Consider the following 26,211-nt stretch of genomic DNA (forward strand, 5'->3'; position numbering starts at 1 on the left):
GTTGCAATTTCAGTGTAGCAGTTATTACTTTTTAACTGTACCTACTACTTAATTATACACCCTGACGTTTTTAATGACATTTTTGAAGAATTCGCGGAAGACCCTTAATGTCTCACATACTCATTAATCATTATAACATTCGTTAATATTCAATTTGATTTGTGTTATACTATTTTCACGCAAATAAAACTCTCCGTTTTTTACAAAATATCAAAGTTTTAACCATTTTAACGATTTTTAATATCCAAAAATGTTGTTATTTTTGCCAACACAATTATGGGACATTTTATTGTTCACACAACAATCGAATGAAGTGTATGCAAGCGTGATACGCCCATTTACTCTTTTAAAATCCTTCAACTCGAAAATCACGATTTATATTATTTTTTCTTGTATAGGAGTAAATAATATATTAACGGAACGGTGAACTCTCGAGTATAATCTTTAAGTGACTGGAGCGACCGCAGGTAGACAAGTTGAATACCTTTTAAATAAACAGAGGCATAGTTGTTATAGTTAAAAAATATTTTTACCTTATATTTTTAATACGAGTGGATAGGTCAGATTTTTTAAATTTAGTCAGATCCACCAGTCTACACATTAAAAAAAAAATATATATTTATTTTGTGCCTCCATATCACCTTTTACTCGTACAAACCGGATAAGAAACTACACTTTTTCAACCAGGTATAAGGTATCGCAAAATACTCAAGTAAAAACAAAATGAATTATCATTGGTAAACAATATCGTTTATTATCCTTTCAAAACATATGTTATTGATAAATATGATTATTTTGTTAAACTTTGGCACATAAATACAAGAATTTTTCCTAAATTAGAGAAATCTAAAACAAACAAAAAAGTATACTGAACAGTTATTAAGTTCACCTATTTTTAGAATATTTACACAGTATTTATAGGTACATAATATATGTATACAAGTATATATAATAGATATACATAAAATTTAGTTTAAATTACATATTTCAGAAAAAATTATAGATCAAGTGAAGTGTAAACATTTTTCTTTATGCTGTACAGAGATCAGTTATATTATTACTACATACATTACTATATCATCTTTTTACAAACATTAAAAGATCAATACAATAAGTCTTAAAACAGAATAAAAATATTATAATTATTTTTAATACTCGAATTTACAGAATTGATATTTAAACACATTAAGTCTCGTTTATAATCACAGTAAAAGAGCGAGGGATAAAAATTACAAAAATTAACATGACGTTTTTGAATCACTACAATTATTTAAATATTAATTTACTAATAATCATAGGATTATTTAGTGTTATTCAAATGATATTAGCAATTAAAAATAAGTACCTGACTTGCAACAAATAGTTATTAGTAAAAAAAAAAAGAATAATTTTTAGTCGTTTTGTGAAAATAAATCATTCACGAGATAACCACGAGAGTTTCAAAAGTATAATGGAGGGACGAGGGGTAGTGAAATTGACTAGACCTTCCATTAAAAACCAGGCGATGTTGTTATTATCATGATTTAACTTTTATTACTTTTATTTACAATACAATTCAAGCACCAACAATTAATACATAAATACTTTTTACTTGTATTATTTTCAAACATTTACATTAAGATAAATAAATGAAACAAAAAACTACACCCCCGCTTCATATAAAAAATAAAACAGCATAGAGCGAAAACAGTATACCTCTCCTTAATTAATTTTTTTCATTTTCATTAATGTAACGGTCGATATTCTGACATACAACAATGTTATATCACAACGAACACAAACCAATTGATATACTTAAAATAAAACAATATATATACGTATATAACCTAAATAAAAAGTCAAAAAAAAAAAAAGAGATAGACTTTTTTTATACCCCCCCAAAGTGTATACAGATGATATACACATAAAAGGGAAAGAGACTAGAAAATAAAAATGTCTTATAGAGAATTTAGAACACGAAGGCTTGGCTTTCCTTTAAATTAAAACAATGTTATTACATTGTCCTTAAGAACATTGTTCTTAGTAGGTGCATACAATTAAAAAAAACTGTATTTTACTAATAGTATACAGAAAAACGATTTCAAAAACAATAAAACATCCTAACCCGTTTACAGAGCTAAAAATGACGTAAAATAAAATTTTAGTAATGATCAAAAATCAAATTATGGATTTATTCAATGTAATTTTTTTATTTTAACAGATAAACAAAAATAAATATTGCAAGTAGAAAAAAAAAAAATAACTGAAAATAAATCGTAAATAATATAAAAAATTGTACTTCACGTCACTTTAAGCTGATTATTAATTTTACGTACAAGATTCAACATCGACTCTGAAATGTCGATTAACATAAAAAAGGTTTTGAACATTTCAGAGTCGATATAAATCTTAAGGTGAATACTAATTTTATAATAAATATTTTTTAACTCCGAGGTATTTAAACAACACAGTAAATATAAACATAATATTAGTAAAATTACTAAACGGGTTAAGGCGATCTTTGGGAGAGTATTTAATTTATTTGTACAATAAATTCTACTATAGTAATAATATGTATGTGTCTTAAGAGTAATTTGTAGGTGTTTTTTTTGTTTTTTACATATTTTTAATTTTGTACTCTATAAAACAATTAAAAAAGTCTAACTGTGTGGCACGCGAGCGATGTGAGCGAAAAACGAAAACTTATCGGCCGTTATCTCACCGCATAAATTACACGCAAAAGGATCCCTGAAACTGTGGAATCCCATGTGCATAGAATACATGATACTCTCTTTGAAAATTATGTCGCAATGGTGGCACACATGCGTGCCGTCTTCTTTGTCGGCAATCGGTTCGCTCTTCTCGCGTTCCATTACGGGCGACATGGGTTCCTGTTGTTCCTCAGACTTGGACTCGACAGACATAATGACTTTGGGTGGCTCCGGCCTCTCCAGCTTACAAGCAATACCTTTGCGTCTACTGCTGCCGGCCACACGTGGCGTCATGGAGTCTTTGCTCAAGTTCAACGGACCTTGCATGTCTAAGGCGGTCATCATTTGAACAGGCAGGTCGGTAATCGGTTCGGGCGTCCTGTCACCGCTGCTACGGGCCATTTCTACTTTAGCCAGCTCGGTCGGACATTGAACGTCCATTTTATCGTCTACCGCAGTGGTGTTGTTGTTATTCTTGATAGCCATGTACTCCGCATGGTAATCCACCATCTCCATGGTGCGTTTGGTGATCATGGAATACATGAACGACTCGGGAATGGGATACTGTACGGGCGCACCCGTCGTCGGAATCTGCAATAACTGTTGCATGGAATACGGCGACGGATGAGAGTCTTCTGCGTGGATTACCGTCGGTTGGTGCTGTTGGTAAGGGTTGTGTCTGTTGTGCTTCTTGTTTTGTCGGGGACCACGTCGGTTACCAACAACGTCGATCACGATATCTGGGTTCGGTGTGCCGTCCGGGTTGAGCGGCGTAGCCGGCCGATGATCGCGTTTTTTCAAATGTTGTTTCAGACTGTGCATATACTTTGAAGCATATCCACAGTCATAACACTGGAACTGGAACACGTTGGAGTGAGACTTGAGATGTGATTGGAGCATTGACTTACTGACGCACTTGTAGTCGCAGTCGGGACAAGTGAAAGGCTTGGCGCCGGTGTGATTAAGCAAATGGTACTCGTAGTGGTGTTTCAAGTCCGTGGCGAATTCACAGTTTGGACATTCTAACAGCTGTTCGGGTTTGATGTGCGTGCGAATATGTTTCCAGTATTGAACTTTTTCCGTGCACTCCAAACCGCAGTGTTTGCATTTGTGTTTTTTTGGTTTTTGTTCTTTATTGTTATTACCAGTTGAACCGGGTCCACCGGTAGGTTTGGGAATTTTTAGGTCGAAATCCTCGCAACCCGATAGGTCTCGATAACTAGACGTCGGGGAACTGGCCGTGCTGCGGCCTTCCGAGTCGTCTTGTTGATCGGCGGCTACTGTTTGGTGATGATGGATGTGGTGATGGTGATCCATAGCTGGTCGAGTCAACTCGTACGGTGAATGACTCATAATCGGTTGATGTTCGTTTTCCAAAAACATTTTTGTTTCTGTAACGGAAAAAAAAAAATCGAAAATTAAAATAAAAAAACAATATACTTCTAATTCGGTTAAATTTTGCAGTAAATTATTTTACATCTTGGTAGAGCCCAAATGAAATATATTATAACGTGGGATTGATTTTTAAAGCGCACGAGGGTAAGGGAGAAAAAATAGAAAAAAGCCCGGGTGGGTGTTAAGGCGCATGTCGTCGAGGTTCGTCGCCACCGACGCCGCACATGGAATAAAAGAGGAGCGATGATTGCCGGTATTGATTGGACCGGGGGGCGCAGTGTGAAAGAAGGCCGAGCGAGCGGGTAAAAAATCGTTTTTGCCGCGAGGGTCGAGTTTTTCATTTTTGTTTTCACCGCCGCGTCGGAACAAGCGGCAAAAGCAATGGGCGGACGACGAGTAGCGGAAAAGTAGGAAAAATGGCCGACCCGTTCCCTGGACAAAACAAAAAGCCATAAAATAAATGCCTCTTCAAGCACGGGCCCTTTTTCTAATGAATAAGAGAAGGGAGTGATTGGGATGGAAAGAACCTCTACCGCAGTCGCCGTATATATACTTTTTTCCTTCCTTTTTTTTCACCCCTTCACTTTTCCAGCCTGCGCTGCAGCCCATTTTATTTTTCTTTTCTCGGAATTGTGTGCGGTTTTGAAGAAAATGGTTTTCATTTGGGGTGGAAAAAGAATGAGAAAAAATTAATAGAGAAAATAGACAAAGAGGGTTTTCTTCGAAAATTGATCAAATTAACGACATCTATTTTAGAAAGAAAAACCAGAGTTCTCACAAAATCACTATTAAGATTAAATAAAATATATCAAATATTAAAAAAAATGAATTTTTGATGGACAAAAAACACGATTTCATTTATATAAATACCAATTACTATCTTCCAATGATTACTAAAAGAAAATTGCAAAGAAAAAATAAAATCGATTTATACTTGTCGAAAAAACACTTTTTTATAACAAAAAACCATAATACAGTGAAACCTTCTTTCAAAGAGCCATCTATTAAACGGAAAAATGCTATTATATTGTGTGTTTTATACGTTGAAATTACACTAAAATGGACGGAAACCTCATCTTAACGGAAAAATGTTTGGTCCGCAGCGTATTCCTTGAAAGGAGGTTTCCTGTAAGTAGTTTATAATAACTTTTCTAAAGTAAATTTAAACATAATATTTTTGTTCGTATTACACAGACATTACTAAACTTTTAATAGAAGGGAGGAAATGTACAGTCTTAAATTTTGTAAGAATGGATATAATTTAAGTTATAAATATTAGGATGAAGTGGGGTAAATAAAAACAAATTGGGTAAGAATGAAAAATTCTCATTCTTATATGTGTTGCTATCATATTGAATAAAAGCACAAAATAAAATATCGGCCATTTATTTGAAAAAATGAATTTATAACTAGCTCACTTCACCGTATATTACTAATGTACACTACATACAAAATATTTGTATTAAAATATTACACATGGATAGTAAGTTTACGGCTATTAAAATAATTTTTTAACTAGTACCTGTACTTTTAATTATAGTAACATAAAATACGACTTGTTTATGACTTGTTAAAAAGAGACTTTAACAGTTGGTATCGGTTGAATACACCCCTAATCATTCCTACTAGTAAATCGTGGTATTGTCATCCTGCCCCCGCATCATCTACACACTTTTAAGGGGTGACTAATAATCTACAATGTTTACAATTATATGTGGGCTCAAAAAATGAGCGTTTCCCTATCACTGATATTCTCTTGTCTCGTAACTAAAACCACGTTCAATTTAACGCATATAAAATGTAAGCTAAAAATACACCAGCAAAAAAGACAGTAGACAACGAAATTTTTTTATCCCAGACAAAAATGCAATAAAACGCGATAGCCAACGTTTAATCATTAAATAATACTATTATTAATGTTATCGACTTTACTTTCTAAAGGCTACAATAGATAATGAACAAACCGGTAAAGAAATAAAAAAAGTACCGTTTAATAACACAATGAAATGATTTAGCGTTATTGAAATTTTTTTTTTTAACTCTAAATTTAACTATATCGGAAAAAGTAGCCAATTGATCAACGCCGGTTCTCATTCAGACCAAGGGAAATTTTGATCAGAAATTATTAACATTACAAAATAGAAAATAACATTTGCAAAAACTAATATGAACAATAAACATTTAAATGTATTATTATCATATTAATATATAAATATATTATAGCGATTTTTTTTTTTCACATTTTAATCACAATTAAATATTTATTATCAAGTATAAGGGTAAAATTCAAAATTAGTAGCATCCTCTAAGTACCGTTAATAAAAACTTATTTCTATATTAAAAAAATTTTAAGCCATTAAAAAAGTTTATACTTGTAACTGATATAGTAATTAATCAAACTAACCTTGGATAAATACTTTTCAACTGCTAAAAAATCAACAATTATGCATCCACTGAATGTCGAAAAACTCTTTTTCAAATTTTCACAGCCGCGTAAGCCGCAAAACAGTTTGATGTCATTAACATTTTAAAACAAAAACTAAATTGATTTAGAAAAAAAAACTATTGTCGTTATCAATATCCGAGAGTTTGACAATACGTATTTGTAAACACGCGAAAATGTATAACTTAATGACAAGATAGATAAAAAATATGTATGTAATAGCAAATTATCATGCACACAGAGAGGAGCACGTGATCATCGGAGGTGTTACGGATACACTACAAGCGACCACGAGAAGCGCAAGAACCGGTGTGTTAACGTCGGCGGTTATTGCAGGTTCATCTGCTGCGGTCGCTCAGCTAACCTACCCCAACGGACCGGCGTATCCCCACCAACGGAACTAGCCGCCGCCACCACCTCCAACAATACACGCCCACCGCCGTGCGCTTTTCTACGGAACTCTTTTAGTTTTTTTCCCTTCTACCGCCGTCGCTACCTATTTTTTTCATTCCTTTTTACTCCCAGTGTACAATATAATGCAATCTATCGTACGCACGACGAAAGGATTGGGCCGGCCCAGTAATTGGGTGTGTTTTTTGCTCCGTGTCAATAAAAACGCCGCAGCACAGCCTACTCTTTCAAAGCTTATCGGTAAAACTGCCGACTGGCCTTTGTACATATACTTTGCGACTTGATTTTAATTTAAAATTAATTATCAAAATAATAGTATTCCGACAGGATAATTTCACTTAGTAATTTAAGGTTCAAAAAAATGAAAGCATTCAATGACGAGTGCGACTCGCTGAACAACTTATGACCAGGTTGGCATGATGATATCGCAATCAAGTGTTTTAAAATCCACTTTTCACCAAAAACATTAACAATGTTCTTCATTGCGCTTTGATTAGAAGTAAAAAAACATATAGAAATACCGCGTAAATCAAATTTATGACCTTTTTGCAGCAGGAGGAAACCCCATTTTTATAAAAATGTTAATTACTTAGTTTTTATATTGTTCCATTACCATATGAAATAAAAAATTTACAAAAAAAAAAAAATTAATTACAAGTTCAAATTTATAGAATTTGAAAAAATAATGGAAAACACAACATTTTTACTTATGTGAGTATATTACGAAGAAGACGATGTACAGATGGAAGATTACAATTTTTTTATGAAAACGTGTACAAATCTACCCTATAAAACGAAATTTAGTTATAATCCTAAACTAATGATCATCAGTGATTTGCGTTATATCTAAATGCAAATAATCTTTACTAAAATAAATAACTTTGATTAGTTACACATGTGTAATTACTATCTGCAAATAGTAATGGTTAAATTTTTTTAGCAAATATGAATACTTATGTGAAATTATTAATGCTTTGTTCATAAGATAAGCGAAAATCGAAAAACCGCAATAAATGTTTATATATACCGAGGTCTGTATATTTTTTTAATTAAAATTGTATTTTAGGGTTTTTAATTGGTAAAATTTTATTATTTTAAAATAAAAAATTGCTCTTGTAACTCTAGTAAACTTATTCCCTTCGAATACTTCTTTATAGACGATTATGTAAATAGTGATGATTAAATTGTACGGGATTAGGGACATAGATTCCTCTTATCGACATACTATATTTGACATTTTTGTATAATTTGCATGTTATATATTTTAAAACTCAATATGAAAATTGTTATTTATGTATACATTAGGATACAATAATGTCCCGATTAAGTTAACACAAATAAAAAAACTCTGAGATTACAGAACCCACAAAATTTATTATCAAAAAATGTTTTCATCTCCATCCATAACAACATCATTCCATCGCCATTAGTAAAGAAAATTAAAGCAAAAGCTTATCAAAGGCCTACCTAAATAAATATTTATTCTAATGTGTTTTTGTAAAACAGTTTTATAAAGCTACCAAAATGATAATCACCGGAAATTAGAAAAACATTTAGATGATTTTGGCTAACCCATAAAAAAAATTTCATCTTTATAAAAGAAAACATTTTTGCATTGAGCAGCTGATCTACTATTTTATTTATTACTACTATTTTCTTCTATTTTGACGTAATTAAAATTTTCAATAATATATTACTAAAAATTTTAGTTGAATTCATCGATTGGAAAATTCAGGAAATTGCTCAATGACTTATTGTATCTTTCAATTACATGTATAGATTATGTTAGTATAACTATTGAGTATAGTAAATATTATTACTATACCAATGCATATGTGTTACTGAAACAACTTTTTTGAAAATTTTTGACACAATGTTGATCGAGGCCATATATTCGATAAATTGAAACCCCGAAGTTATAATTTTTTAGGAAGTTAAAAATTGTTAGGTCAACATAACTTTGTTATACGAAAATTAAAAAAAAATGTTTTATTAATGACAAATAGTATTTGCAGTTCTTTCATATGCAAATTATAACCATAATACAGTTTTTCATAATTTTTTATAAACCTTTTCATGTAGAAATTGTCATAATAATAAATTTATCACTTGTTGGCAAAAATATTTTCAATTTTTTAAAACAGTACTTTTTACGTGAGGTTTAAGTTGTACCATGAAAAAATATCTGAATTTTTTTAAAAGCTTAACTTTAAAAAGTTGTGAAATATGCGTATAAATATAAATTATCTATTGACAAATTATATTTTTATTTTTAATTCATTACAACAAGAAAAAGTTTATGTAATCAATACATTATTACACGAGCCAGACGTAAAGAAAATATTTTAATATATTTTAGTAAGAACACTGATAAACATACTGTTTAATGTTGAACAATAATATAGAGTGCGATAAATATACTACAATATATAATTTATCAATAATCTCTTATTTATGTCACGAGCACTACAACCCCGTCTGCATTTTATCGCTGTTAAAAATCATGTTATTATTTTTTCAATTTATAGAAATCTTTTATCGATTTAGTCTAGGTAACTTCCTATAAATAAAAATATTAATTGAGCTATTTAAAAATATGTCATTTCCGGTACTTTCCCGTAAAAACGATTATAGAATTTTGGCAATATTTCATTTGACCAACTAGTACTGATTTTTATTAACCAATTGGAAACAATCATTAGTGATAATTACTTAGATTTTATGCGAGTGTAAACTTTCTTGAGTAATTAAATAGAAAATCATTATAAATTTATAATTATCAATAAAATTATGTAAATTTTTATTGGATTGTTTTTTTTTTAAGTTAAACTTAAGAAAACAAATTTTTTCAGAATGTATGTACAAAATATGTCATAGTTTGTTTTCACCAATTGTGAACTTATATTTTCTACGGTGAATCTCCATGTAACGGACAGTTTATTCGACGGAAACCTCTTTTAAACGTTAAAATGTTTGTTCGCAGCGTGTAAAATAAAAGAAGTTTTACTGTATTAATATTTTTAAAATCACACTAAAATATTAATTCAAAAATCAGAGCTACAAAATGTTGGTTTGTTATGTATCTACGTATGATAAATTGTAAATTATGTGTCAATCTATAATTTATCGATAGAAGCAATACACAATACTAACCCCTTATTTCAATATAAATTTAATAAAAATAAAATATTAAACTGTGGGAACAGACTTTCAATAAGTATTATTTTAATCCTTTGATCAACCCTCACGTTATTTTCCCTCGAATAACTGTTTTCACACGAAATTAAAGCCCAAAGCAACCATTGTTTGATGATGATACCGAATTCATTTATATAACTAACTGTAACTACTGATTTAAGGTTTCAATTGTAAGCTAATGTAAAGTGATGATACTTTATACCGTTTGAGTATTATGAAACGAAGGTTTACTTTCATTCCGTTATATTAATATTATTGTTATTGTTATTGAAAATTAGCTGAATTTTAAAATATGTCTATGTACTAATTTCGTTAACCTATTCAAAGCATAGTGTTAAAATTAATAATTAAATCAATCATGTCTAAGTTCAGTGCTGAAATATTATTTCACTATTACAGTTACATAAAACTAATAATAATTATAATATGATAATTTATCACATATTTGTAAATGAAATTAAAAGTTGTTTTGTACACACATAATCTTATATGTTGTATTTATTGTATAAATTAAACATTTTCTATTACAAAAATTAATATTTATTTTCAAATATTAAAAAATGTTTAGTTTTATAATAGTAAAATTAAATTTATATTTAAAACGAATGTTTAATTAATATTTCTGATATTCACCAATGATTTATTTTTATAAAAATCACTGACTGTAGTTATGTGAATGAAGTAAAATGTCGTACACAATATTTAGAAGAGAATTTTATTCTGAATCATTTTTCATTATTAGTGGAAATTCTTAAAAATATGTAAAAAAATATTACGTTTGTTAATTAACTCATAAATCACCAAAAGTTTTTAATTGACGCGTATAAAATTACTAATATAACAATATATTGTTAATTTGTTTACTTATAGTAGTTAGGGATTCCCATTATTCGCAAATGTTTCATATTGAAGTATTACACGCGCAGGTAAACTCATGTGTAATTTTAATGGCACATAAAACACATTATTAATTATAAAGGTCCAAAGCATAACCTAATAGTTGTTCCCACAACTAAATGATTATTACAATTCTTGACACACATTTTGTTAATAGTTTTGTTATTGACAGTTTCAATGTGTTGAAAATTGTTTTCTTAGACAAAAAAAAATGTGTGCTACCTATTTATATGGCATAATAAAAATGAATAATCAGTGTGTTATAATAAGAAAGGTGCATAAGTAAAATGGGCTATAATAAAATATCAATGTTTTTAAATATTTTACAATGCATTACTAAAGCTAATAGTAAACAATATAACTGTAGCGCTCAATAAAACAGTAGTTAAACGATAATATATCATTATTTTATTAATAATTTCAATATCAAATTAAAAATTTTAATTGAATCGAATGCTTTTTAACCGAATAACATTCTATTTGATAATCCTAAAAATAAAATTTAAGACTTATAATGTGCTCTTTGTAAGTGTATCATAAAGAGTGTCCTCAGAGTGGAGTCGATGATGGAATTAATTTAAATACAATTTTAGGTCAACAAAATCACACGGACTACATAAAATTTTGTTTTAAAAATATTTGTTACATATCCTTAAAATCTTTATACATCTTAGCCCATTAACTATGGGTTTTTACAAACACGTGCCTTTTCTACTTTTTTATAAATTTTAAATTAATTATTTCAACCCAAACACTATATGTATTTTTACTAAACTGTATTTTATTGAATTGGTAGCACGCTAATTTTTTTTAAGTGTTATTAATAGTTTGACCGATAGTTTTTTATGTTACGTATTCTAGATCCGTACCCAAGACACATAGCTAAAATAAACAAATTTGGTCAAGTGAAAACATAATCAATTGTGTAACTTAACTCTAAAAAATATTTTTGTATGAAAAAACATCTAAAGAAATATTAATTAACGCAATAGACATACTAAAACACAAACTATAATACCGGTACTTAATTGTTTGGGCGGCAATGACAAATGCGGTCGTGACTCATGTGGGTTATTAGGCGAGTGATCCCAGATAGTTAGGTTTTATTGGTCAAATGAAGAACAAAAAAAATGTAAGAGCAGCAAAAAAATCGTATAGGCTTGAAATCGCTTGTCAATCCTTTTATATGGAAATAAATGCACGTCTATTAAAATTCATAAAAGTGTCGTAAACTCTGTGGCGGCACTTGTTTCCTCACTGTCGCACCTTGCGGGCCTTTATCGTTTTTGAACATTTTGTACGATAAGTAACAACATTATTACATGAATAGGGATACACAATATAATGTATATTTTTTTTCCCCCGTCTTCGTTTAGCTAAACGCTTTTGACAGCAGGTTTCATATTATGCGTGAAGACATGTAATAAAAACGTAAAACCTGCGCTGTGTATAATCGGTTTACGGGGTAAAAATGGAAGGGTGGTAAAAAAAACAAATCCCGGGCATGTTAAAAAAAAAGATACAGGCTCGTAGCAAGGCTTCCCCCTAAAGTAACACGTTTTCATTGGAAGACGAGGGAACCGGCACTATATTTATTAGAAGGGTTGGCTGCGTTTTTTTTCTCCGTCTCTGCGTGTATAATGAACTCAAGGCCGGTAAAAAAAAAAGTACCCAGTTAAATATCCATCCACCAATGATAGGTCTGGCGGCGATGGTTCAAACACACCCATTTTATTACATATACATAACGTGTAATAAAAATACCCCTAGACGATGCAATAAAGGGTTTGTAGGACAACCTGGTGAAAATATAGAACATGTCAAGCTTAATAATTTAATTGTGTTAAATATATGCTATTTCTTATTGAGCCCATAAGCCACTCGTTAGTATCGCATTTGCAATTAATAGATTCGTTATTGGTGTATTAATTATGAATGATTATATGATATTTGTAAGTTATTATGTATGTATACCTAAACTCGCAATGGTCGACCCCGTGCTAATGCTATTCAGCATTTTGACGGTATAATAAATACACAGCGAATCTAATAAAAGAAATAAAAATCCCCTAACGACTTGCCAGTAATTATTATTTTGTTTACTAACGATCGGTTCGTAAAAATATGTAGAAACCTCTATGGTATTGTGCGGTAAATAGTATAATGACGTTTGGGTAAATAACAGAGTAAAAATACAGCAGTGCGCTCGTTGTACAACAAGTAACTCGTTTAATAGAGTCACTTGGAATCCGCTCATATTTATTTAAAACGGTTGGGTTCAGCACGACAGACATAATTATGAACAAGATCCGTGTGAATTCTAACTGTCTAATTTATAATCATTTAAACAAATGAATTTTTATTTCAAAAGCAACTTGTTCATCAACGAATTACATAATGAGGCATTAAAAAATAATTGTGCCTACGAAAAATTTGTTGTCTGATTCAGATTTTTTTTGTTGCGTTTTAATTGAATTTACCTGATTTAATGAAAATGACGTAATGTGTCTTACCTATAATAAAAAATATTGTTGTTTCACTTACAATTACAGTAAAAAATAGAACTAAATTCAATAACTATAAAACAATTGCTTCTCAATTATTTTTTAAAAAATATTTAAAAAATTAAAAATTTCTAAGAAAAAATGTTATAAAAAAAATAAATTTTTTTTAGTATTTTATTATAACATAATGGACTAAATTTACCTATTAGTTTTAATTATTGATATCCGGTATCAAATGGTTATTTTAAAGGTCGTAGCAATCCAGTGTTAATTACAGTTTGTAATGAGTACGTATTCCATTTGATTAAATTAAGTACAAATGTCATAATAAATATTATTTTACATCTGAAATGCAAATGTCTATTTTATTATTAAATCGTTTAAAAATTAATTTCTAAACATTCAATTTATATAAAATAAAAAAATTTTAAATTTGATTTCCGAATAATTGTAATGCCCTTAACAAATTTATTTAACGATAATTATTCCTAAAGTGATATTTTTATGTAAAGTTTCAATATGTGAAATGTAAAAATTTATACCAACATTTTCTGATATTTTAACGTTTTTAAGTATTTTTAGATACTTCATTATCAATTAACTATTATAGCAAGTCAATTCACTATTGACCTATTGCAAAAATCTAATTAATAATATATTATTTGCTTAATTAGAGTTATTTACTAAAATAGCTGTACAGTAATATATATAATTAAATTTTACATTATGGACAGTTTTTAATGCCTACCTAAATAACTATATATTTAATGCATTAATATACTAAACTTAAAATATTTAAAATTTCAATATAAAGATCAATTAAAGACCCGTTTATATGTATAATTCTATGAATCGTTTTCAACATTTATTTAATAAAATGAAATTTAGTTATTTAAAATATTTGATTAAATTTACTATTATATTTGCCTTTTAGTGGAAATTTCATAAAAGAGAGTATTTTATAACTTGTTTTGTAAAAAATATGCCAGATTTTATAAATTAAAATGATGTACAATAAATAATATAATAAAATAACAATATACAATAATAAACGACGTAATAAACAAAAACTGTCCCCAATTTGTACGAATAATTAGTATAAATTATTTTGCGAAGCGTCGAGAGCAGTAGCTTAGTAACTTATTATTTTTTCCTTTACTTTTAGGTTTTAAAATAATGACAAACGTTTTATAGTGCGTCAAAAAAAACTTTAAAGCGGACCCTCAGAACAAAAAAAAATGTTTTGACTATAACTGTAATATACCTATAGGAGGTGGCGGTTAAAACGTCATTAATCTTAGGTGGTCCGTGATGGTAGTTGATGCATTTTGGGATGGGACGGGGGTGTTGGATAATTAACATTTAAGGTGTCGGGCGAACGGTAGTGGCGGTAGGAGAAGAACCTGCGGTACTCGTCGACCTACGGCTCGAGCACCGCGGCCACCTCGTGCTATATATATATAATGAGACGCAGACGCGTGCCACAGGAAATATTATTACGTTATAATGTTCCCCCCAATAGAACGCGTACGCGCCAGCAAAATGTATGTCCCGGTCGCATCACCATCTGCTCGACTCAACAGCCGCCGCCGCCCCGAGGTTACAACAAAACGCGCACCTCCTCAAATGAGCGCGAGCTATATGAGTGTGTGTGATGTGTTCACGTCTACCTCATCAGCATTGTGTCTGTCACCACCGCCGCCGCCGCCGCAACGACCGGTAGACCCGTGCGGTGAACACACGTATTAAGCAAACACTATCACCACTGCCTACGTATTGTGGTTTATTGTGATTTTAACGAGTTTCAATGGTTACTACACAGTCGCCGTTTCTTCTCAATGGACACGAATCATAAAATAAATAAATATTGAATATTCTTCATGAACATATAATTGTTATAAAAATAACTGGTTAATTATTTTAACAGGCACGATTTTGATTTTTTATTCAAAAGTTTGTTTTGTTTTTCAGTTACGACGGGTAGGTTGAATACTATTGGAGTTGTTATCGGATTACTATGGACACACGTACATGTGCAAATTAATGGAATAGATTATTTTTTCCTAGTGTTCTATAATTAGACGTCATATAATTCTGTAATTGGCCTCCCTTTCTAAAAAAAATAATGGATTTTTCAACAGTTATCGATAGCGATATCAACAATAATGCCATTTATCGGTTGTTATTGTCAATTAAATACAACAATTTCCGAGAACTTTCATATCATTAAACGAAAAAGGTCTGCGTTCGAAAGTAGTAAATCATTTTTCATAGTCTAGACTAATTATGAATAATATTAAACAAAATGTTGGTACCTATTGTGTCAATCGCGTCTAATTCTTAGCAATAATGCCATACCCTTTTTAGAGGCAATAATTCAAATAATTATCAACTGTGTTATAACTAGTTAGAAGAAGGCTTATAGACTGTAGAACTTTCATTAAATTAATTCCTTTTCCTTGTATCTTGCTCTGTGCTGACATTTTGCGTAAATCTATAAAACTTTTTATGACGAGTGAATAAAGCTAATTAATTTTCCAAAACCTTTAAATTGTTTCTTAAATTTGTGTATAAAATCTATCTTATGGCTTTATAGTTTTTCTACATTTTCCTAGTAACGATCAATTTTTAGAAAAATTACAAAAATAACCATATAATCGCGGTCAGAGGATTTCGGTCAAATGTGGTTATATATCTATCTCAATTACCTATATTCAAAAAATGCCATTGAGTTAATTTTTATTTCTCCGTCAGATTACATTTTTGCAGATTTATCTAAAAAAATATTTATCAGTATAATTTTGTACATTCTAGAGAACGAGGCATATATGCGCGGGTATAGGTTTTTGAAATGAAAAGTTTAAAATGTATCAATTAAAAATTTTTTTGGAGATTAAGTCTTCAAAACTAATCAATTAAAGTAGAATTTCATTTTCTGGATATCATTAGTTTATCCAAATAAATTTCTGTTTTAATTGTAGTGTTTTCGATTTTTAATTTAATACTCTATTCTGATTTAAGCGATATTATCATAACAATTTTGATAAATAAATAAACATATTTATATATTTTGTTTATAATAACTATATACTTTAATCAGAAAACTCCTAGAGGGTTTTAAAAGATTGGCTTATCTAAATGTGAAAAAGACATTTTGACTTTGTGACTGTCAAATGTGTTTTGTTTTGTTTCTAAAAAATACATTATTTTAAACAGACTCGAAAGTATTTATAAGTTGAAATGTAATGGAATAATGCAGACAACAGACGCCGAGACCAAATAAATGTTGGCAATTACTAAGAAAGTACAGAAATTTCGAATATAATCATATTGTCGTCGAAGTACATAACATTTTGAAATTTGCAAACTAATAATGGCATGACCAAAGAATAACATTTATTAAAGTTAATGAACAGATATAATAAACTATTTTGTGTTGCAGTATTGTACGTGTGTATTACGTTTTTTTACATTCACGCAGAGACATCGATTTTTATACTGTTAAACCTAATTATCGAAAATTTGCTCGAAAAACTGAGTAGGATTGCAAAAAAACCGAGTTAGCCGTACAATTTTTCCACACATAAATTTAATTGTCGTAATATTAAGTCAATTCTTTACAGAACGTACCGAATGTATTTCACTCGTGTTTAAGTTCAAAGATATGACCGTTTTTCGTTGTTGGTAATAGTTTCGGGTGGTGGCCCAAAAGGTTACAAAACGATAGAAAATAATTTTTGTGCTCTACCCTGAACAGGAGCCGCGATAAAATTTATGTTATGAGCCGTGCGCCTTCGACAGCACACACAACAAGAACGCGGTAGAATTATGATAATTGCGTTCGCGGGTGAGAAGGGCAGCCAAGGCAAGTAGTGTACACACACACAAACCTACAACAGTACAATGTATATAGTTGATCGCGGTGGATTTAATGTGTTTGCGCACAGAGCAGCGGAGGAATAACATTTGTTGTCCGAGCCATTAAGTATTGATGGAAAAAAAAAGAGAGGAGAAAAAAAGGAGAGTGGAATTTATGATTTTTCGGGGGCATCGAGTGAAAAACGAGAAGAAAACGATATCCGAATGTGATCGGAGGGCGGTAGCGGTGCAAAGGGACCGCAATATTTCAAACCGACTCTCCTATTCTGCCACTGCACTCCCCCGATGCCCAATGGTCATTCGTTATTTTTTCCCGAATGTCCACGCAAACACCCCGTTTACGTACCCCCTTCCGATCACTACAAAATTCACCCTCGGCCCTCAGGAATGAAAATAAGGGTATATATTTCACGAACGGACGCTGATATGGGGTTTATATGAGAAACTGAGTCATCCGTTGGAAACAATTATTAGCAAAGAAAACGAAAAGCCGTCATTGAAACTCACATGATGGGAAATCTGAAATAGACATTAATAAAAAATAAATAAACAGAAAATATTTGGCTGTTGAAATCGTCTCGAAAATTATCATTTGTCAATACGTAAAATAAATCATTTGCAACTTTAAGCACAATCGATAAAAAACTCTTTTTGGCAAAGTCATCGTCTATTTTATTAAATATAACTTAATATTTTTTTTATAAATATTTGAATAAAAGAGAACTAATGTTCTAATAGTGCGATAAAATTATTTTACGACATTATAAGATAATTTTAACTCGAATAGTGTCATAACCTAAAATTATAAATGTATCTTCTAGTTATTTTTCAGAAAATTCATTTTTTAATTAACTAAAAGGAAATATATAAAGATTTAATTTTATTTTTACATTTAAGGTATTTATATAATAGACTATAAATGTTTACTGAACTGACTCCACTTTTAATGTTTTCATTTTGTTTATGAATACTTATTTTAAAAATTGTTTCCTCGTAAAAATGAATACATCTTAATGTGTTTTCTTTTTAAGACTAAAGCACTAAGTATTATTTTGTCAGACCCTACAGGCTCTATGAATAGAAAAACAAAATTTTTCTAAGTAGATATTATTATATAAATATTTATTCAATGTTTTTCATTAATTGTTTTTAAATAGTATTTTTCAGATGATTACATTTGTAACGTGAAATTTAAGCAAAACATAATTAAGGTATTGGTGAAAGATAAAAAATAAAATAAAATTTTGATATTGGTCTTGTTTGACAGATATTTATGGTTGCCATTTTTAATTTTCTGAATGTTATCAAATGTATTATTTTCGTTTTACCTTTAAATTAAAGAATTTTTTTTTTTCTAAAAATCGCAAATAAAAGTAATTTATGGGTTTTAATTTTAAATTTAATATATTTATATAGTAGGAAAATATTTTGATTATTTTAGTTCTTTAATTTCTATACAAGTTTTTTCTCACCATCATCAAAATTGAAAAAATATCGATGAATAATATCATGCGGAGATACATATCTGGTCGATATTTTTTTTTCATTTTATTTTGGAGTAAAAAATACATCAATAGCACAAAGCTGTATTCTGAAATTGTGGTACGAAGAATGTGACGATTGAAAGAGTTCATTCTTGTGCCAAATAACGTATTTGCGTTTTTGGTGAACAAGAGAATCAGCGGGTGGGATCGACCTCCTGGTATGGCGAATAAAAGATAAAAAATCCGAGAAATGTGGAAAAAATCGACGAATCCATCAAAAACATGAATAATCCATAGGAAAAAAGGGATAGGATTTGCAATACGCTCGGTTATTGCCCCATTATTATTATTAACACTGGTACAACAGCTGTATGCTATTTGGGTAAAAATGCAAACCCTTTTTTCTGGACCAGAGAAAAACAACGCGCATGGAAGACCCGGTGTTACGATGCAGAGGTATATATTATGAATGTGTAGTTCGATATATATTGTATTTGGACCGGCCATTTTGTTACAAACCATAACCCTTCTGAAAAATAGTTATTTTCCATCGATCCTTTCATAAAAGACACACTGTCACGTACAATAGGGTTTTTTTCCACCGCCTCATATAGCAAATCTCCACTCGCTCTTCTCACCACTTACACGCACAGCCACATCATGGCCCACGTTACCGATCGATTGAAAATGTGTAGTGTATATACACATCCCCTGTCCTTCGCTCATTGTTGAATTTATTTCTACCTCCTTCCTACAACCCCTTTCCTTTTCATGCTGCACTCTCATTCACCCCTTTATATATTTTTTCCCGTGTCTCCGAAGGGGAACGTCAATTGTTTCCCCTTGCTTCTTGTTCTGTTCAAAACTTCATCGTTCATCTATCGAAATCGCATGTTGGTTCATACTTGGAAAAAAACTTTCCAATCATGTCTTAGCACATACCTGAAACGTCATATAAATACGTTCTGATATGTACAACAGAACAGAGAATCATTCGAGTAAAAGAGTACAAACGCAAGTACAATTTATTTACTAAAAATTAGAGAAACAATATTTTGTATGTAAATAAATATCTCTTTGTATGATTAATTGAGTAATTATTTTACTGTAGAAATGATCAGTTTTAAATGACAGCATATTATAGGCAATGTTAAAATTTAGTTAAATTATAATTTTTTAATTTGCAAGTAAAGTAATTTACAGCTGCATGTATAAAAATTGTCGTTAATATATGTTATAGAGGTTGTATAGATTAAGATTATATAACCAAAACAATGATTATATTTTTAGATTCAAAGCTAAAATTCGGTGATTAATTTAACGCATCGTGTACTTAAACAAAAATAATTCCTTGTAGAAAACTTATTGCAAAATCATTACACAATATTATCAAAAATTACTATTGTTGAATACTCAGTATTGTTAATTATTTAACATCTCTAGGTAGTAACATATAAATTTCACATAACAGATATTAAGTATCGATTAACACGATGGTGAAAAGTTAAAACATAAATAAAACAGAATAGAATTGTTTTTCAAGAAACTTAGAAAAATATTATGAATACATACACGCAAAGAGTAAGTTTAGTTTTAATTTAAGAAAATTAATTCTAATAATAATCAGTATATATAATTTTAAATCTCGTAATGGGTAATATAGTTTTATAAATTATGAGATTTTTATTTTATTTTACGGTTCTATTGTATTATTAGTGCACAATAAAGAAAAAGAATCGTATTCAACTAATAATTTATAAAAGAAAATCACACGTTTCAGAATAGTTGTAGGCATATACAACAAAATGGACAAAAATACACATTTTTTGAACATAACTATTAAAGTTAATCTACTAAAATATATTGTGCAGATTTTTTCCGATTTTTTCAAAAAGAAAAAACCAGTTTTATTTGTAAATTACTATTATCATTACGCCAACGGGGGTCAATTTTGATGGCCAAAAGGGGGTTAAGGGGTGTCAAAGGGCAGCTGTATAAAACAGTGGTACAATATTGACCCCTTAAATGTACACATCCCAGCAGCCGTGTGACCCGTCCGGCAAAAGAAATAAAAATTCGGAAGTCCCTATTGTCCAAAACCCATTAATCGACCGGACACGTCAGAGGTCAAACAATCGATCCTTTTTATGTAAAACAGCGAAAAGTCCATAAATTTTTAAACTTGTCATCGAATTATATTTTTAACTGTGCATGGGATGATATCCCAATAGTTTTTTCCCTGACAAATATGCAATTTTGTACGGGCCATCTATACTGGGGGGAATAGATTTTGTATTTTTGCTCATTTCGATGTACCGAATGACCACAATAATACAATAGACTACGTTTAAAGTACACAATGCAGAAATAATTTAAAAAATAATGATAAAATGCGTGTCTCGTATGCGCCTTAGGGACGAGCACAATCGGGTCTTGGATGTTTCGCACACACGACGTGTACATTTTTATATCTCTTGTTTAGACGCACGTAATCTACAAGCCAAGGCAGTTTTGGACAATTCGGTGTGAAAACGTTAAAAATATTAAAACGGTACAGCACTATAATACTTCGGGGCGAGTTTTTTTCTACAATTTCATGGTTTTTTATCTATCTAGTATTCTGTAAAAACATCCGTGGTTTTTAATGATATCTGTTAATCGCTTTTTATACAAAAGTGCACTGTAGTATCATTATCGCGGTTTTGAAATACGCGTGTGCGTAAAAACTTTTATACTTACAAAGAAAAATGAGCGAGACATGATAGTAAACAATAATTTCAGCAGAACATTTAAGACGCAGTCGTTTATTATTTTGTGCATTAATTGTACGTAATGGTAATTGAAAACTCTTAACAATAACTCAAAATATAAATAATTGCAACGGCGCCATACCGATTTGGAAAATACAAAATCGATCAAACAATGAACATATTATAATGCCTCCTAAAACTGCTAATGATTTGCTTAAGGAGTGTAATTTTATCATACGATTACATGAAATAAATTCTGTACACAACTCATACATTGTTTTGTGAATTATCCTGAGCATAAAATGTTGTACGTTTATCACTTGAAACCTCAACTGTCGCTCACCACTTTTGCCGCCGCTGCAGTTTTTATTGGACATTTGACTACAAAGACTGTCTGCTTATGGCACATAAAACCCAACAACCCGTTTGGCCGTATACATTCTTTATTTAATGTCTTTTTAGCTCATTGCTTGAATCACTGTTTAGTGTTTACAATAGTAACGATTGTTCACATTTAAATAACACATTCAGAACTTTCAATTACATGTTCTCTGTAGTGCCCTATACCGTAGACTTAGCTTGACGTGTTTCTCTTAAATGTATTTTTTATTCATTTAGTACGGAAGTTTCACATGCGTTTTAATTCATTTATGAAATCATAACAGACACGGATCTAAAAATAAAACACGTGACACAATTATCAGTATCTAATAATGCTATCAATGACGTTTGTAGTCGAATTTTGTGAGAATAGCAGGAAGCCGTTCATTCTTGAAAAACTCTGTGATAAAACCAGTGTAAAGGGAATACTGTAGTTAGGCTTCCGGCACAAACGGACCGTTGAACATTTATTACGTAAGTCTACTAGCCACCAAATAAATATAGAACCTTTTGGCTTCGAACTCGACATTGAAAAAATTCATTACAGTGTTAGTTGGTTTTAAATTCGGATAAAAAAGTGTATCGCATAAAAATGTAATATTTTCTGTACCATACCACTTTACTATTAAAAACAGTCGTGTAAAGGAAGTGCTACCTTATCTGTTATTCGTTCAAATGCATTTCTGATACAAATAATAAAATGCACTATTTTATTAGTATTCGAAGTATTTGCTTTAAAGAATTCAAACACAAAAAAATCCGTTGTAGCAATTATGATAGTATTTTTAGGAAATGATACAAAGGGTCAGAATGCGTTGTGGACTGGCAGCATCAGACGGTCCGTGTTTTTTCCTCTTTCTTTTTTTCGCGTTTCTTGGAAACGGTCAGCTGCACACGTTTTTGGGTTATTTATTATGGAATTGAAAGAGGAGACGGGGTTGAAAAAGAGGAAGAAAAAATACACATATACGCGCTTTACACTCAGTTAAGAAAGAGAGCAAAAAATACAAAATGTGTATCGACTTCTTTGAACACAAGGTGACCACGATTTTTAACCGCATGCGGCCTCTTAACAAATTTTGTAATGGTAGTAAAAATGAAAAAACAGTCTTATTTTCGAAGAAACGCATTTTTTTACAAGTTATGATTCACAAAATCATCTATTATTAATTTTTCAGCATTTGCAAACAATGAAATTAAATATTTTTTTTTTCACTGTTATATTTACAATGTTTTGAACAATTTAGACGAATTTTTCAAATATTTGTTTATATTAATAATTAAAAAAAAAAATTAATTGTATGTATATTAAAATAAAAATAAATACCCAATATACAACATGTCGGTGTATTATGTAATATTTTTGATAATTTATAAAGACCGATTGGTGATTTATTTAAAAACAGAATGAAAAAAAGTATAGACTGAAGTACTAATAAGATATTAAGTAAGATTATTTACTTCAATATATTTTACAGTTTTAAGTGTGACAGATCTATTTACTAATTGAAACAGATTTTTTTTTAACTTATTACAGTTTTAATATGATACTCGGTGTAGTAAAAAAGGATCAAATTACACCACTTTAACACTTATCTCACACTACATAAGGTGTCATAACTAGGGCCTGGTTTTAAATTCATTTATAAATTTTGTCAAGTTATTCCAAACACACTATCAGCTAATTCAAATTTAAAATGATTAGTTTTAAAACTCAGTAATGTGTGTTATTAAGGTTCGTTTTGAGGGAATTGAGGGTTATCAAAAAAATTCTATGCTAGAATATATTTCTACAACTTGAGACTTTTCAAAGTGAATCATACAAAATTTTTGAATGCATTTAAATCTGGGTCCTCTTAACTATTTGAATTTTTTTATGGTTCACTATAATTCTAAAAGTGTTCAATAAATATATTTAGTATTATTCAGTTTATTTAATAAATTTAAAATTTATTATATGAGAAATTTAGTAGTAGTTAATGACCAATTACACTAGTATGAGCTGTACTCAATCACGCTACTTATCCAATCTATGTATTAATATGTTTGTAATAAGTACTTATCTGAAAGTTTTTTTAACCAATCATCAATTTTTGTTAAAAAAAAAATAAAGAATGGCTATTTTGAAATTTCAAAAAAATGTTTTTTGCTATTAACGTAGACTAAATTGTTAAAAAAAAATTACAGCAAAATGATTATTTGATTATTATAGTTATTAGATTTGGTATATCTTCGTAACTTACCCTTTAAATACAAGGTTAATTATATTACATAATTATTTTTGGTATTTTTTAGGACATAGTACTATAACATTTTTACCTAGGCGGGAGGAAAGATGGGCCCGAGAAATGTTTAATGATAAATATTGACATACAATGCACCTCAGCTACAGACTGTATTTTAAAATAGTTATAAATTCTGAAATAATAGGTCAAAAGTTGTTATCCACCAGTAATTTTCCTAATTGAAACATTTTTTATATTACAAGCTAGTTAAGTATGTATGTGCACATTTTATAAAATGAAAACATACTTACATTGATTTTTATTTATTTAATTATATTAATAAAATATATTTAACACCCATATAAGGTATAACGGGTGATTTAAAAAGCAACAAATGATTGATAAACTGAATAATATATGAAACTAAAAATATCAAAAATAATTTTCATAATTATTATTTTAAGTGAAATAATGTATAGAAAAGTATTTTATTTAGTATAAAAGTTATCTATTCAATCGTAGTACAATAAAAAAACAGTAAACAGTACGGCAAAAAAACATTATGTTTAACACCTAACCGGTGGCAATAAAAAAGGTCGAGTAGAAAATGTACCAGAAGGAATCTGTCAGCGATTCTTTAGAAAAAGGACAGTTTTGAATTTAACTAGGTACATAGGTTTTGGTGCTTGCATAACATATAAAGATTACATGGGATAAAGGTACATTTGATGTATGTACAGTTTCAAAGCCATACGCAATATTTTACTCTACAGGCCACAAATTTTTTCACACGTTGGATATAGGAGCAAAAAAAGTGTACACTTCATAATAGGTAACGTATAAATAAAAAATAATGCGACCTTTTTTTCTTTTTACAGTACAATATTGTGTTTACTATTTTCTTATTGCTTTTGTTAACATTTCATAACCATAAAATGACCCGGACAAAATGACGCAACAGTAACTACGAAAATATAGAGCGAAAAAAATGGTCAGGCCTGAGAACCATCTTTGGGTCTATTTTCTTGCGCAACTGCAACCTTTGGCGGTTGTTCAGTAAATCTAACGGTCCACGAGGTAGCAAAAAAAAAATTTATCATCAACAACCGCTATCTTTTTTATTATATATTTCATTTTCAACGCGATGAATAACAGTTTGCTTCAGAGATTTTTTTCAATAAATTCAATAGAATCCATATCCAATAATCAATTTTTTTTCGTTGACTGTTTTTGTTCATTGAAAAAAATAATCATATTAAAATTTACAAAAGTAAAATGTGAAATATATTTACTTATAAAATTATTATACGTTTACTTGTTGAGTACTATTTTTTATTTTAAAAATCAATAACAAATTGATAAATTTAATGTTAATAATATTTCTTGTAATAATAATTATTACATCATTGGAGAGAAAATTTGATGTTTGATAAAAATATAGAATAAAACATTTAAAAAAATGCATATTATTAATTAATAAAAATAGTAAACAATTATAAATAAATTTCACGTTGTTTAATTTATTAATGTTGATTTGATATATTTTTAAACACAATTTTCGTTTTGCAACACATTCTTTTATTTACAACATTGAAATATATTTTAATCGTTTTTGTAATAAAGAATATCATTTATTTTTTTAAATAATGCAGTGTAAAAAAACCAATTTATTTTTTTAGCTATACAAAAATCATGTATTCTTTGCCTCCTTGTGAATAATTTAAAAAAATCAAGATATACAGTTAATTTTATGACGGAGACTATAATGTGTAATAATAATAATTTAAATATTTATTCTAATTTTCATAAAAAATTTTTTTATCATATTCAGAATTTTATTTTAAAAAATATGTATTTCACGAAAAATATCAAAAATATGTGTTAATTAGTTATTAAATAAACAAAAGAGAAATTAATTTAACGTAAAATTTATGTATAGTTAAGTAGTATTAAC

The 26,211-nt window shown here is 29.6% G+C and overlaps 1 protein-coding gene across 1 annotated transcript; it reads right to left on the reverse strand.

Moving 5' to 3' along the window:
- Nucleotides 1–2,584: 2,584 nt before the first annotated feature.
- On the reverse strand, nt 2,585–6,864 carry LOC126910372 (protein hunchback). Its single transcript, XM_050692885.1, has 2 exons — nt 6,490–6,864; nt 2,585–4,081 (listed from the first exon to the last, which is right to left on the reverse strand). The coding sequence occupies exon 2, from the start codon at nt 4,071–4,073 to the stop codon at nt 2,640–2,642; it is 1,434 nt and encodes a 477-aa protein (XP_050548842.1). The 5' UTR covers nt 4,074–4,081; nt 6,490–6,864; the 3' UTR covers nt 2,585–2,639.
- Nucleotides 6,865–26,211: the final 19,347 nt, after the last annotated feature.

The sequence above is a fragment of the Daktulosphaira vitifoliae genome, unplaced genomic scaffold (assembly GCF_025091365.1).
Source record: "Daktulosphaira vitifoliae isolate Bord-2020 unplaced genomic scaffold, ASM2509136v1 Scaffold_1, whole genome shotgun sequence".
Taxonomy (NCBI): domain Eukaryota; kingdom Metazoa; phylum Arthropoda; class Insecta; order Hemiptera; family Phylloxeridae; genus Daktulosphaira; species Daktulosphaira vitifoliae.